At 30.3% G+C, this 13859-nt stretch overlaps 1 protein-coding gene across 1 annotated transcript; it reads left to right on the top strand.

Annotated features, from left to right (window-relative positions):
* The first annotated feature begins 212 nt into the window (after window positions 1-212).
* On the top strand, window positions 213-6722 carry LOC120089316 (terpene synthase 10-like). Its single transcript, XM_039046750.2, has 7 exons — window positions 213-425; window positions 777-1047; window positions 1576-1954; window positions 2823-3041; window positions 3901-4039; window positions 5992-6237; window positions 6414-6722. Exons 1-7 carry the CDS (start codon window positions 213-215, stop codon window positions 6720-6722), a joined length of 1776 nt encoding a protein of 591 aa, XP_038902678.2.
* Window positions 6723-13859: the final 7137 nt, after the last annotated feature.

The following is a 13859-nucleotide window of genomic DNA, read 5'->3' as shown; positions in this document are numbered from 1 at the left end:
TAATAAAATAATAAAAGAAATAAAATAATGTACCAACATAAAATCTAACAACAATGGTTGTAAATAAATAATTCTTCTGTGGAAGAACAAAGCAATGTTTGAATCATCTATATAATTTAGGCCTTTTCATCATATAATTACAACTACTATCAAATCAACCAAGAAAGTTTGACTTTAAATATCAACACACAACTCTTCATTCTTCTTTGTCAATGGCTCTTCACCAATTTTTCACTTCATTTCATTCGAGTTCTTTCATCCAACAACAAGTCTCTTTTAATCTTAATCTTCCATGTGTCCCTCATACCATTAACGTTATCAACACTACAAGAATGTGTAATCAAACTATTATACGACGGTCGGGAAATTACCGACTTCCTATTTGGAAACACGAGTTCATTCAATCATTGAGAAGTGAATTTACGGTATGAATGATGAAAATCTTTAAATTGGTTGTTTAGAATCCTTTTGATAATGAATTTGTTTTGAAGTTTTTGATTTTTAAATTTATGTTTGATTACTCTCAATCTTCAAATTATGGGTTTCACTGTTTGAGATACTAAAATTTTTAGTCAAATTATAATCACAAGACAATATTTTAAAAACTTTTTTCATTTTTAGTTTTCTAAGTTTGACATGGTTTTCGAAATATTAGAGTAGAAAAGAGATAACAAATCATAATTTTCAAAAATAAAAAATCAAATAGTAATGTAACATGTTTTAACAAATTTAATTTTGAAAATAATTGGGATTACTTGAATGTATGTTGTGTCCAGGAAGAAATATATGTAGGACGGTTCAATCAGTTGAAGGGAGAGGTAAAGATCATCTTGAACAAAATAATTGACGATCCTCTAAAGCAACTTGAGCTTATTGATACCTTACAACGACTTGGTATCTCATACCATTTTCAGAATGAGATTAAGGATGTGTTAAAAATAACATATGAGAAGAGCTATAAAAATGATGATTGGAAAAACAACAATCTGTATGCAACCTCACTTGAATTTAGACTCTTAAGACAACATGGATTCAATCTTTCACAAGGTATTTATGTACGCTATTTTTCAAACAATTGCTTTTTTTTTTTTTTTCATTTTTTAATCAAATATATGCATCACCACCAGTTTCTATATTAATAAAATAGTGCCATTCTTTTAGGCTATAAAACTTGTTTTTGGATATTTTACTTAATAAAGATGGAGGTGACAGGTATAAGTTTAGATCATAACTCATGAAAATGTCGATTCACTTCATATATTACATTGATTTGGATTAACATGTGTCGAAATATATAGGTGTAAAAATTAAAATCTTTTAGTATAGATTTAATTTAATTTAGTACTATAGTCATGTTGCATTACATAATGCATATGTATCGATGTTTAACAATATTTGTATGTTAATGGTAGATGTTTTTAATACCTTATTATATATTATGTTCAATATCGAATCCATTTGACATGTGAAAATGTATGGACGTAAAATTTCATATATACTATGGTCATGTTGCATGCATTAGATAATATGCATATTTTTTTTAATATTTAACAAATATTTGTATTTTACTAGCAGATGTTTTCAATAACTTCTTCTCAGATGAGACGAAAAGTTTCAACTCACATTTGTCCGAGGATTTAAGTGGAATATTAGGTTTATATGAAGCTTCATTTTTATGTATAGAAGGTGAGAATATTTTAGAGAAGGCAAAACATTTTACAATAAAGTATTTAGAAAAATATATGAGATCAAGCAAGGATGAAAATGAAGCAGCCATTATTAGACATGCGTTGGAACTTCCTTTACATTGGAGAATGCCAAGATTGGAAACAAGATGGTTCATTGATATCTACGAGAGAAAAGTGGACATGAATCCTATTCTTCTTGAATTTGCTAAACTTGATTTCAATAAGGTCCAATCTATCCACCAACAAGATTTGAAATATGCATCAAGGTAATACTACTTACAAACCTATGTAGAGTATTCATAAGATTTATTTGTATCAATACCATATCGATTCTTTACATTTCATCTTGCTTTTGAGGGTCAAATCTCATCGTTTAGACAATGAATATCTAAAGGTCAAATCAATTTTCACATTTAATATAATGGATTAGATATCGATCGTCATTCTTGAACCAGATTCTAATTATATGATCTACTCCATAACAGAGAAACATGAAATTCTATTTCAAAGCAAGAGGAGTAACCCATGTATCTTTTAAAAATTGTGAAGTCTCTCCATCTTCGTAATATGAGATTTTCAACATTGAACTGACTAACTCTAATCTAGATTTTCCATTCACGCCATAATTTGATTTTTCAACAAGTGGGTCCAACATGCTTATAATTGAGGGCCAGTTGTAAATACAAAAATTAGATCAAAATATTTATAGATATAACACAATACAAAAGAATTTACAAATAATATATGTAACAAAATTTAGATGTAACTATCAGAGTCTCTCAATGATAGACTATAATATTAATAGAAGTCTATCAACAATAGAATCTATCACTAATAGAAATCTATCAATAATAGAGTCTATTACTAATAAGAGTCTATCTAGCGAACTGATAAATTTTACTATATATATACTTCTTTAAAAATGTTGATATACATTTAATTATTATTCCTAAAATATTAAAACATTATAAGTATGTATATATATGGAGAGAGAAACAAATGAAAATCGAAAATAAGGCATGATGTCATGGTACAAATCAACAATCAATACAAAATTTTAAATGGATATGTTATGCAAAATTTAATTATATCAATACTTTTATAATTTTAACCTACATTATTGTATATGAACAGTTGGTGGAAGGGCAGTGGACTTGGTGAAAAGTTGAAGTTTGCAAGAGATAGAATAATGGAAAATTTCTTTTGGACAGTTGGTTTTGGATTTGAACCTGAATTCTCATATTATAGAAGAATGGCCACAAAAATCAATGTATTCATAACAACAATAGATGATGTTTATGATGTCTATGGTACATTAGATGAGCTTCAACTCTTTACTGATGCAGTTGAGAGGTAAGTAATCAATAATTCTATCACACATGGAAAAGGTCCAAAACATTACTTTATAACAAGAGTGGCCTTTAAGATTAACTTTCTATCAAAATTTCATACCCTCTCTTCCTAAATATTAATGTCTCGTTTAATAACTGTTTCGTTTTTTGTTTTATTTTAAAAAATTAAATTTATAGGCACTATTTTCATCTCAAAATTTCTTCATTTGTTATCTATCTTTTACTCATGGTTGAAAAAATCAAACCAAAATTTGAAAACTAAAAAAAGTAGTTTTTAAAAATTTATTTTTGTTTTTTAAATTTGGTTAAGAATTCAACCATTATAGTTGATCATGTAAGAAATTGGGAGGAAATAAACATAATTTTCAAAAAAAAAAAAAAAAAACGAAATGATTACCAAATGAGACCTAAAATTTCTATTTTATTTTTATTTTTTGACTTTTAAGTTTGAAATTTATCAAACACTTATTTACTTTATTTTAAGAATCATATTTTATTCCTCTTCGAATATGTTTGGACTGAGTTCACCCAAATATTTTTTATAAAGTTATAGGAAATATATATTATTCAAATATATAATACCTTTTTAGGGTCCAAAATTTTGCATGTATGTTATAGTTTTCTTTTTGAGCTGCTTTATAATAAAACTAAATGTATCAACTTATCTATAAATATAGTAAAATGTCACTATATATCATATACTAGTAGATGTCTATCACGATCTATCGTTGATAGACAGTAACATTTTGTTATACGTGAAAAATATTTTCAACAGTTTTATTATTTTAAACTTTTTTATTTTCAAAATTTGAATATAAAAATTCATTAATATTATATTACATTGAAAATTGTGGTTTTAGGTGGGATGTTGCTGCATTAGATCAGCTTCCTGACTATATGAAAATATGTTTTCTTGGTCTTCACAACTCTATAAATGAGATGGCTTTTGATATACTAAGAGACAAAGGAATCAATGTCATCCAATACCTTAAGAAAGCGGTATGAAGTTAATTTATATTAAACATTTTGTTTTCTTTGCATTTGATTGACATCATCCAAGATCATCGTTTAATTTCATTTGGGTAATTGCAAGAATAACACCAAAAATAACAAAAATCTTAAATTTAGCAACGACTTTTCAAAATTTCCAACTGTAACAAAAAAAAAAAAAAAAAAACCACTAGACCTGATTTTCTTTTTTATTATTCCATTTTATTGTTATTGGTGTATCAACATGTATATTAGTAATATATCTGATATACTTTATATATGATATATCAGTCAACGGATATATTCACATTTATTAATATAACGGATATATCAATTGACTAACGTATCAATTATAAAAGTATATAAATTATATAATTGATGTACCAAATTTACCATTCATATAACTTATTTATTAATATATTAATATATTCACAAGTGTGTTTACAATTGCTATTATTCATGGACTTAATTGAATCTTTATTCTTTTTAGAGTGATTATTTTCCTAATACATTATCACTAACTTATAAGGATTCAATGCATCTGCTGGTAATCATTTTGAATGAATGTTGATAAATTATTGATACATTAATGTACACTTGAAATTGAATTATGAATAGATGTTAATATTACTAATATACTTGAAAACAATGTATTTTTAAAAAATACAACTGATATACTATTGATATACCAATGTTACACTTGAAATGAATTTTAAATTAATGTTGATATAACACTAATTCATCGATATTATATTTGAAATTTCATTTAGAATAATTATTGATATACTACTGTTACACTAATAATAGAATTGTAATTATTTTTTAATGAGTATTGATATAATACTGATAAATTATTTTATATGTTGAATGGATTTTGAATTAGTGCTTATAAACTACTAATTCACTAATAATATATCTGAAATTGAATTTTGAATGAATGCTAATATATTACTGATAAACTATTGAATTTACTTGAATTACATTTTGAATTTTGAGTATTGATATACCATTGATATACCAATATTATACTTAAAATAATGGATTTAGAATGAGTTTGATATACTTTTGATACACTAATTATTTATTTGAAATGAATTTTTAATGGCTATTGATGTACTATTGATACATCAATGTTATATTTTAAATGTATTTTTATTGATTATTGATAAACTATTAATACACTAGTGTAATACTTTGTATTGTAGTTTGAACTAGTTATGATATATTATTGATACACTAATAATCTACTTAAAATTCATTTTGAATTAGTATTAATGTACGATTGAAATACCAATGTTATACTTTAAGTATCATTCTGAATGATATTCATATTTAGCATATCAACAATATCATTGATAGGTTTATTTTCTCTAATTATGTATATTAATCAACTTATATATGAAATATGAAACATATATGTTAAACAATTGATATTCTAAAATAAATGTAACTTATATACAATCAAATTCATATCAAAATTTTAAAAATATAACAAACTAACTATTATAATTTATATTTTGTATATCAATTATAACAAGATTAATTCAACTAAGATATATAGCACAAAATCAATTCTAAAAACATAATTCAAAACTCAAATCAGACTATCAAAATTAAACTAATCAAATAAAAATAACTCTATATGAAAACAAAAATAATAAAAATAATATTTACCATAATCGAACAAATAATGGCCACAATAACAAGATGATTAAAGTTTTGATATATTAGTTGTATAAATGATATACTTAATGTAAATCAGTTGCTTCGTATACCAAAATATAAAGTATATCATATGTACCTGTTGATACATAAACGAAGGCAAAATTGGAATAATAAAGAAATCGAGAATTAATTTTTTTTTCTATATTTGCAATTTTTGAAAACCATCGCTAGATTTGCTTTTTTTTTTTTTTTTTTTGTTTGCTACCCCATGACAATTTTCCATTTCAATTTTACAGTGGGTAGATTTGTGCAAAACCTATATGTTGGAGGCAACATGGTATCACACTGGTTATAAGCCAACATTGAAAGAATATTTAGATAATGGATGGATTTCAATATCAGGACCTGTTATATTAGTTCATGCCTATGTTTTTGTGACATCTCCAACAATCAAAGATATGGAGAGCTTCAAACAATATGTTGATATGATTCGTTGTTCATCAACAATTTTGCGACTTGCTGATGATTTAGGAACATCATCGGTATGTGAACTATATAATATCTCTTCTTCACGTGATATATTTGATTAAAAAAGCTATATGAGTAAGTATGTGCTTGAGTTAAATTAACAAAATACTCGGTATATATTACCGTTCATTCGTTTGACAGTATGAAATTTTTATTAACTAATATATTATGATGGATAAACTTTATTCAGGATGAATTAGAAAGAGGTGATGTTCCAAAATCAATACAATGTTACATGAATGATACGGAAGCCTCAGAGAGTAACGCTCGTAAACATATAACACATTTGATTGATGAGACATGGAAGAAGCTAAATAAGATTGAACTCGAGAATTCAATCATCCCTCGAGTGTTCATCGAGAGAGCTAAGAATCTTGCTAGAATGGCTCAATGCATGTATCAATACGGGGATGGACACGGCATAGCAAATGAAGAAACAAAAGATCGTGTAATGTCTCTACTTATTCGACCAATTTCCATTAATCCATATAGTGAATGATTTCCAAAGGTTATTTAAATAATACCAATGTCACTCAATATCATTTTAGTAAATTTGGAAGTGTTGTTAATTCATAGAAAATCAATTGTCTTGTTGAAATTTTTAGCATAATTGCTAAATTATGCATAAGCCACATAATGTATCTTCTTGTGGTTGTAAATCAAACATTGTTAAAGTTATCGTTCATAAGACCGAGGCATATTTTGTAAGCCAAAATCAATAAGATTATGTAAGTTCTCTATATTAATAAAATGAAATTCTCAAACTTTTTGTAGTCGAATCAATGTGTTTTTATATGATCTTTCTCAAGTATGCAACACATGCAAAGATGGGTGATTCTCACTCTCGAATGATGAATCAAAAGCTTAAAAAGCAAAGTATATTCGAGATCATGACCCTTGATTTTAGGATTTTCCATAATCCCCTAGTAACAATGATCTGAAAAAAATAAATTGTCTAAACGATAGAACAACAAAAGTTTCAAATAAATCCAAAACTTTGAAACGATTCGACTTCTGTAGAACAGACCATAAGCATTACTATGCATGCACGAAAATTTAACAAGGAGAGAGCTCTATAAAATGGCTAATTAATACCCCTTGAAAAGTGAAGAAAAAAATATTAATGCTACCCTTTAAAAAATTACCAAACTTTGTTCCGAACAAAAAAAAAAAAAAAAAAAAAAAAACTTTAAACAATCTGTTATTTTCTAAGAAAATATGTTCATGTCCATCAAACTTGAACATCCAATGCACTGAAATTGACAACTAATGTTCGTCACTTCCGCTAAATATATATATAACAACACTAACTAGTCTAGAAGATTCTTGAAATGTCTATTATTTGACATCAAAATGTAAATTAAATTTTTTTTTTTCTAGAGGCATGTTGTAATATATAAAATAAATATTTTAAAGTAAAAAATCTATAAATATCCTAGATTTTTCTTAGATTCAAGGAATTCTAGATAATTCATTTAGATAAGCATAATCTAAATATTTAGAATATTTGTAGGATCCAAGAATAGCGTAGAAAAATCCTTTTCCTTGGGCTCCAAAGCTAGAATAGTGAGTGAGTATCTTAAGAGTGAAAGAGTAATTTCTAAGCGTTCATCCTTGTATATTTCTAAATTAAAGTCTATTTTTTCAAAAGAGATTGTTTCTCTTCCTTTTGTGCCAATTTTTTCAACAAGTGGTATCAGAGTCAAGTTAGCATAGCTTCACTACTACAAAAACAATATTACTTGACGTTTTTTCGTAGTCAAGTATCAGTGTTACTAATGTTTTTAAAAACGTTAAGTAATCACATGTCAAGAATAGGAGAAATTTTTTAACTGTCTAGAAGCGTCAAGCTTCTGTTGACTTATTTTAAATGTCAAGTATCTACGTTCTTGACATTTATTATGAATCAAAACTTTCATAACTTGACCGTTTTTATTTGGAAAATGTAATTTTTTCTTAAAACAAAAAAAAACTAATAACTTAATTAATACATGATACATTTTACTTGTCAAGTTTGTTTTTTTTTTTTAAAAAAAAAGAAAATTATACTATTAGAAATTACCTATATAATTCCTCCTGTTTTGATGTCTAACAATCGCATTGATATAGATAAGACAAACAATAGTCATCAATCAAATAAACAACACACACATTTCCAACCTTTTCAACCATATAAACAAATAATATATATTCACAATTTTATGTCTACAATGTTACTACACTTCATTTATATGAATAATTCCAAAATTACAACTCTATATTAATACTTTCAATATTACAACATTAACAACCTCATGAATAATTCAAAAGTTGCAAACTCTCTCTCCCAACAAGTGAATAAAAACTCATTTGGACACAATATACTTAATATCAAAAAATGATTTATGATCCTTATCATAAAACACAAAACATATGTAATAATAAAAAAGAGAGATTACACCCTCCTTTAAGCACCACAATACTCCTAAGTAACTCCAAAGTCAAAGTTTCATCGGATGTTATCCTCAACTCATTGAAATCTACAAACAAAAAGAGAAAAATATTAAAACAGTGAACTTTTAAGTCTATACAGTGCCTCCAAAAAAAATATAGACCAACTTGTTGAAGAATAGCTCTACATTTACAATCAATAATTGAAATACAAAGTAGAGCCAATGAATTATGTGAAAAAAATATTGTACTTTAACATAAAACAATCAATCGATTCATCAACCAAGACAAAAGCTTTTTTACTAAAAAAGAAGTTCTAATTATTAAAACAAAATAGTTCAAGAGATACAAACTTAAAGAAGCTCGAAACTCAACAGCCTTGTTAAACACCTATCAATGCAGGATACATCAAAACACTCCACTCATGTTAAACACCACAACAACATCAAACACTTTAATTGAGTCTAAAACTTGTTGTTACCTACATAACTTCACCAAACGAGCCCAAATGATTGTTGATTGGTAATTAGATGTGATCAAATTAGTTTGAAACTGCAAACAAAAGGTTCCTAAAGGTTAGAACTTAAGATACAACACTTCAATTGTTTGCAAAAGAGGCAAGATGTACCAATACTCACCTAACTTCACCGAACAGAATCAAGTGCAAGCTAGAAAGTGTTTGCCGGAGTTTGAAGGGCCTAAACCTGTAGATTTGAAACTATTACGAGGTGGGTAACTCAAAGCTAAAGAGAAAAAAGGAGTAAGTCCTTATCGGAACGCACCAAAAGAAGGAAAACGTTGTTGGTAAGTGTTCGAACAAGTTCAAACTTGAAAATCCAACCTCTTCAAGCTATAGGTAATCTGGTTTAAGGCTGAAAGAACAATGGGCATCCTTTAAAGAGTCGTCTCCTTGAAGCGTTGATGAAACAAAAATGTAAATAGTTAAATATATGCTAAACTCATCCTATAGAAAATTGATTTTAAGAACACCTTTGAAAAATGCAACCGAATGCAGAACGAAAAATATCTTTATTAAACATATACTTAAGGGGGATGTACTACATCTTCTCCCCTTCCCTAGCGTTGGCTTCTGCTGCTACCACCTACAAGTATGTATGTATGTTATGAATGATGATGAGATGGGGAGCAGAGACAAAGGAAAAAGTAAAGTACTTTGAAGGAATTAGAAGAAAACAACAAATGAAAGATAAGCAACAAAGTACAGAGCATGAAGCTATAAAAATTAAATTTTCTAAAAGTAATTTAACACCCCTCCCAAAAAAGATAGAAAAAGAAAGGAATGGGAGAGTTAACATTAAAATTGTTTCTATTGAAATAGAAAGGAAAGAAACGACATAAGGTTTACGTGGAAAATCCTAATTCAGGAAAGAAAAATCACGATAGAAAAGGTTTTATTATTTTTAATGTCATGCTTACAAGAGTCCTCAACCTCAGATACAAATAGGATGAGGGGAAACCCTAATTTAGTAAATATAGAATAAACTATAAAAATTCCCTTAGGGCTAATTCAATTTCAACACTCCCCCTCAAGTTGGGGCGTAGATATCGGCAAGACCCAACTTGCTAACACAAGCGTCAAACGTCTGTCTCGGTAACCCTTTGGTAAGTACATCTGTAACCTGTTGGACTGAAGGTACATAGGGAATACAGATAACCCCGTGGTCTAACTTCTCTTTAATAAAGTGCCTATCAATTTCCACATGCTTGGTTCTATGATGTTGTACTGGTTATTAGCAATACTGATGGCAGCCTTATTATCACAATACAGCTTCATGGGACCTGAACCGTCCTGATGAAGATCAGACAAAACTTTCTGCAACCAGATTTCTTCACACACTCCCAGACTCATAGCTCTATACTCTGCCTTAGCACTACTTCTGGCCACTATACCTTGTTTTTTACTCTGCCAAGTCACCAAATTTCTCCACACAAAGGTACAGTACCCTGAGGTTGACTTTCTATCAGTCACTGATCCAGTCCAATCTGAGTCAGTATATGCCTCGATGCTCCATATGTCATATTTTCTGAACACTAAGCCCTTCCTAGGAGTGGACTTCAGGTATTTCAAAATTCAAGTCACGGCTTCCATGTGCTTTTCATACGGATTCTGCATGAACTGACTTATCACACTCATAGCATAGGAGATGTCAGGCCTAGTATGAGATAAGTAAATCAGTTTTCCCACCAGGCGTTGATACCTCTCCTTATTCACAGGAACTCCTTCCGAAATGCTTTCAGTTTGCCATTGACCTCAATAGGAGTGTCAATGGGTTGCATCCAGTCATTCCTGTTTCCTTCAACAAGTCCAGAGTGTATTTCCGTTGAAATACAGATATTCCTGCTTTTGATCTCGCCACTTCCATCCCGAGAAAATACCTTAGACTACCAAGATCCTTGATTTCATTTTCGCCTACCATCCTTTGTTTCAGCTTAACAATTTCTGTCGTGTCATCTCCTGATAAAATGATGTCATCAACATACACCACCAATACAACAATCTTCCCTAAAGGTTATTTTTTTTGGTAAACAATGTATGATTAGAATGACCTTGAACAAACCCTTAGGACTTAACAAACACTGTGAACCTGTCAACCCATGGCCTAGGAGATTGCTTCAACCCATATAAGGACTTCCTGAGTTTGCAAATATGATTATGATAACGGGCGGAAATGCACGTTATCATAGTGCTATGTTCTTAAACAATGTTGACTTGTGTTCATAAAATGTGTTAGATTGCGTCAAAAAATCATTAAGTTTATTATATTGCGGCCGCATGCGTTCATTGCATAGGAACAATTGGTTTTTGTATTTTTGTGCAAAAAATGCATTGACGCAAGGCGGAAATTGCGATCATAGGAAATCATTGGTCGAGCGTAGCATTACCATAAGGCTTTGTGGTGATTGTGTTCGCAAACATTTGCCCAAGAAGGATTGTCGGAACTTGGTCAGCGTAACTTGATGGGCGCATCTGAGTGAAAGGTATAATTAATCACGATGGGACAGAAAGCTGATGACAGTCGAATCCGAATTAAGTTGACAGCTGCTAACGAACAAGTACATTCAGCTTTTCGGTGACAAATATTCGGCGCATCAGTCAGGAATTAAAGCCGTCCCATCTGCAAAATCATGAGAGCGAAGCCGCCTTTCACCTTGGAAGTTCTATAAATACCAGAGGCATCCTTCAGAAAAGGGGTTAATCAATTCAGCAGTCTTTACGAGTTCACCGTTATGTTCATAGTTTAGCCTTGTTCTTAGATTTTCTTTCATTTTACGGCAGACGCGAGAGAAGAAGGTTGTACAACGGATCGTTCCGGTAAACTTGGGAGAGCGTCGAAAGTTGCCAAAACAGAGAGAGGGTCGACGCTTGCGGAAGCAGGAATATCTTTGGAACCGAATAGAGATTGACAGTGTAAAAGCCTCGGTCAGCAAGGAATTGCTACCAGGCTCTCTATCTTTATCTTCCATTTTTATTTTGTACTCAAACTCATTTATAAAAAATGGAATTTTCTTCTCTATATCTGTTTACTTTCTGTTATTTACGCATGAGTAGCTAAATCTGTTGAATGGGTTGAGAAGCATTTAGCTTGCACAACTGGGAATCTTCATTCTATGCGATTATCTTGTATTATGTATGCTTCATTCGTCCATTAGAGATACTCGGAAAGGTAGTCTATGGACAGGATCTAGGCTTGGGAAAGTCAGGTTAGAATCTAGGCTTGAAAGAGTCAGATTATAACGCATAATCAAGAGATAGGAGCTTAGGAATAAGCACTATTTGCTATTAACGCATCGCATACGTCCTAGAGATAGGATATGATTGTGTGCGGTCACCTTGCATTTATGCATCTTTCATCATCGCATAGGACAAGAGTAAAGACTTAGGAATAAGCTCTATGGACACTTTTGCATTCAACACATGCGTCCTAGACTTAGGAGCATCGCATTTGCATTGGAAAATGACTTGTTGTGCATGGTTGTAGCATGATCGCATAGTTTGACGTATTCCCAGGTAACGCTAGCAAAAGACCTTCTCAACCCATTCATCCGCATACTCAGTGCATCTATCACATAATCCGAATTTTTCTCAAATTCGCCGCATTTATTTATTTTTTATCACCGCAAACAACAACCTCAACAACTATTGACTTATTTGGTTACCGCAAAGTTTTCATAAAAATTACCACCGCAACCTGTTTTCACAAGTTCCTGAGTTCGACCTTGAACTTACCAGGAAACTCAGTGCAATTTACACTTGGATTCCTTCGAGGAAACTTGAGTGCTCAACGCAATTTCACCATCGTATATCATCCATAATTTTACTTCATAAAATAACGCATCAAGTTTTTGGCGCCGTTGCCGGGGGCTTCGCTAATGGTAATTTTTCTGAATTCTTTGCAGACTCTTAATCTCTAGCGAATTACAACATGGAGATTGTGAGGACATTCAGATGGAGACTAAGAGACTGCTATAAACAAAAAATGTGAATCTATAAACTACAAGTCTATAAACTTATAATGCAAATTTTTAAGTCATACAATGATGCACGCAAGGTTGAATGATGACTTTATTATTTGTATGCGATACTACTTCTAGATATGCGTTATTTATGAGAATCTAGTAGTATACTATGTGTTGTCACAAGTTTCCTTGCGTTGGAACCAAGTATAATTCCACCGCAAGTTTCTCGGTGTGATCCGAGGTCGAACACAAGGATTGTTTGAGTAATTGAAAATGCGATAAAGTAAAGGTAAGCGATAAAATGCGATAATAAAGTAAATTGTAGTAAAGGAAAAGTGCGATAAAATGAACCTAAGCTACGATAAAATGAACCTAAGTTATGATGATACAAGATACAGGTTTCATGATACAAGATACCAAGGTTGAGTCTGATTGTGAAGAATATACAAAGATCGTGTTATGCGGTGGCAAGTCTTATGTGTAAAATAGAAAGAGAAAAGATAATTAGTACAAATACGGTTCCACTTTTTCCTTGACGTACACCTCTCGATGATCGGCCGCATTCTCACATCTCTATGGTGATACAGGGACAAACGTAATGAACGCAAGGTTGCTTCAATCTCTAGAAGTACTTCTTGCTTTAGTTAATGCATTCTTCTAACCTTCTCTCGACAGATCAGAATGACATCTTCACTTTTGTTCTCACACGTGAAGATGTCGTCTAGTA

Source organism: Benincasa hispida, chromosome 10 (assembly GCF_027475165.1).
Source record: "Benincasa hispida cultivar pf3 chromosome 10, pf3_genome.v1.1, whole genome shotgun sequence".
Taxonomy (NCBI): Eukaryota; Viridiplantae; Streptophyta; class Magnoliopsida; order Cucurbitales; family Cucurbitaceae; genus Benincasa; species Benincasa hispida.
The sequence above is the reverse complement of the archived record's forward strand: the minus strand, read 5'-3'. Positions and strand labels throughout refer to the sequence as shown.

Bases quoted from the DNA above. Each gene is read 5' to 3' on its own strand.
- LOC120089316 (XM_039046750.2), top strand. From the start codon at position 213: ATGGCTCTTCACCAATTTTTCACTTCATTTCATTCGAGTTCTTTCATC. The intron at 3,042-3,900 runs GTAAGTAATCAA...TTGTGGTTTTAG, and splicing joins TTTACTGATGCAGTTGAGAG to GTGGGATGTTGCTGCATTAG. The intron at 4,040-5,991 runs GTATGAAGTTAA...TCAATTTTACAG, and splicing joins TCCAATACCTTAAGAAAGCG to TGGGTAGATTTGTGCAAAAC.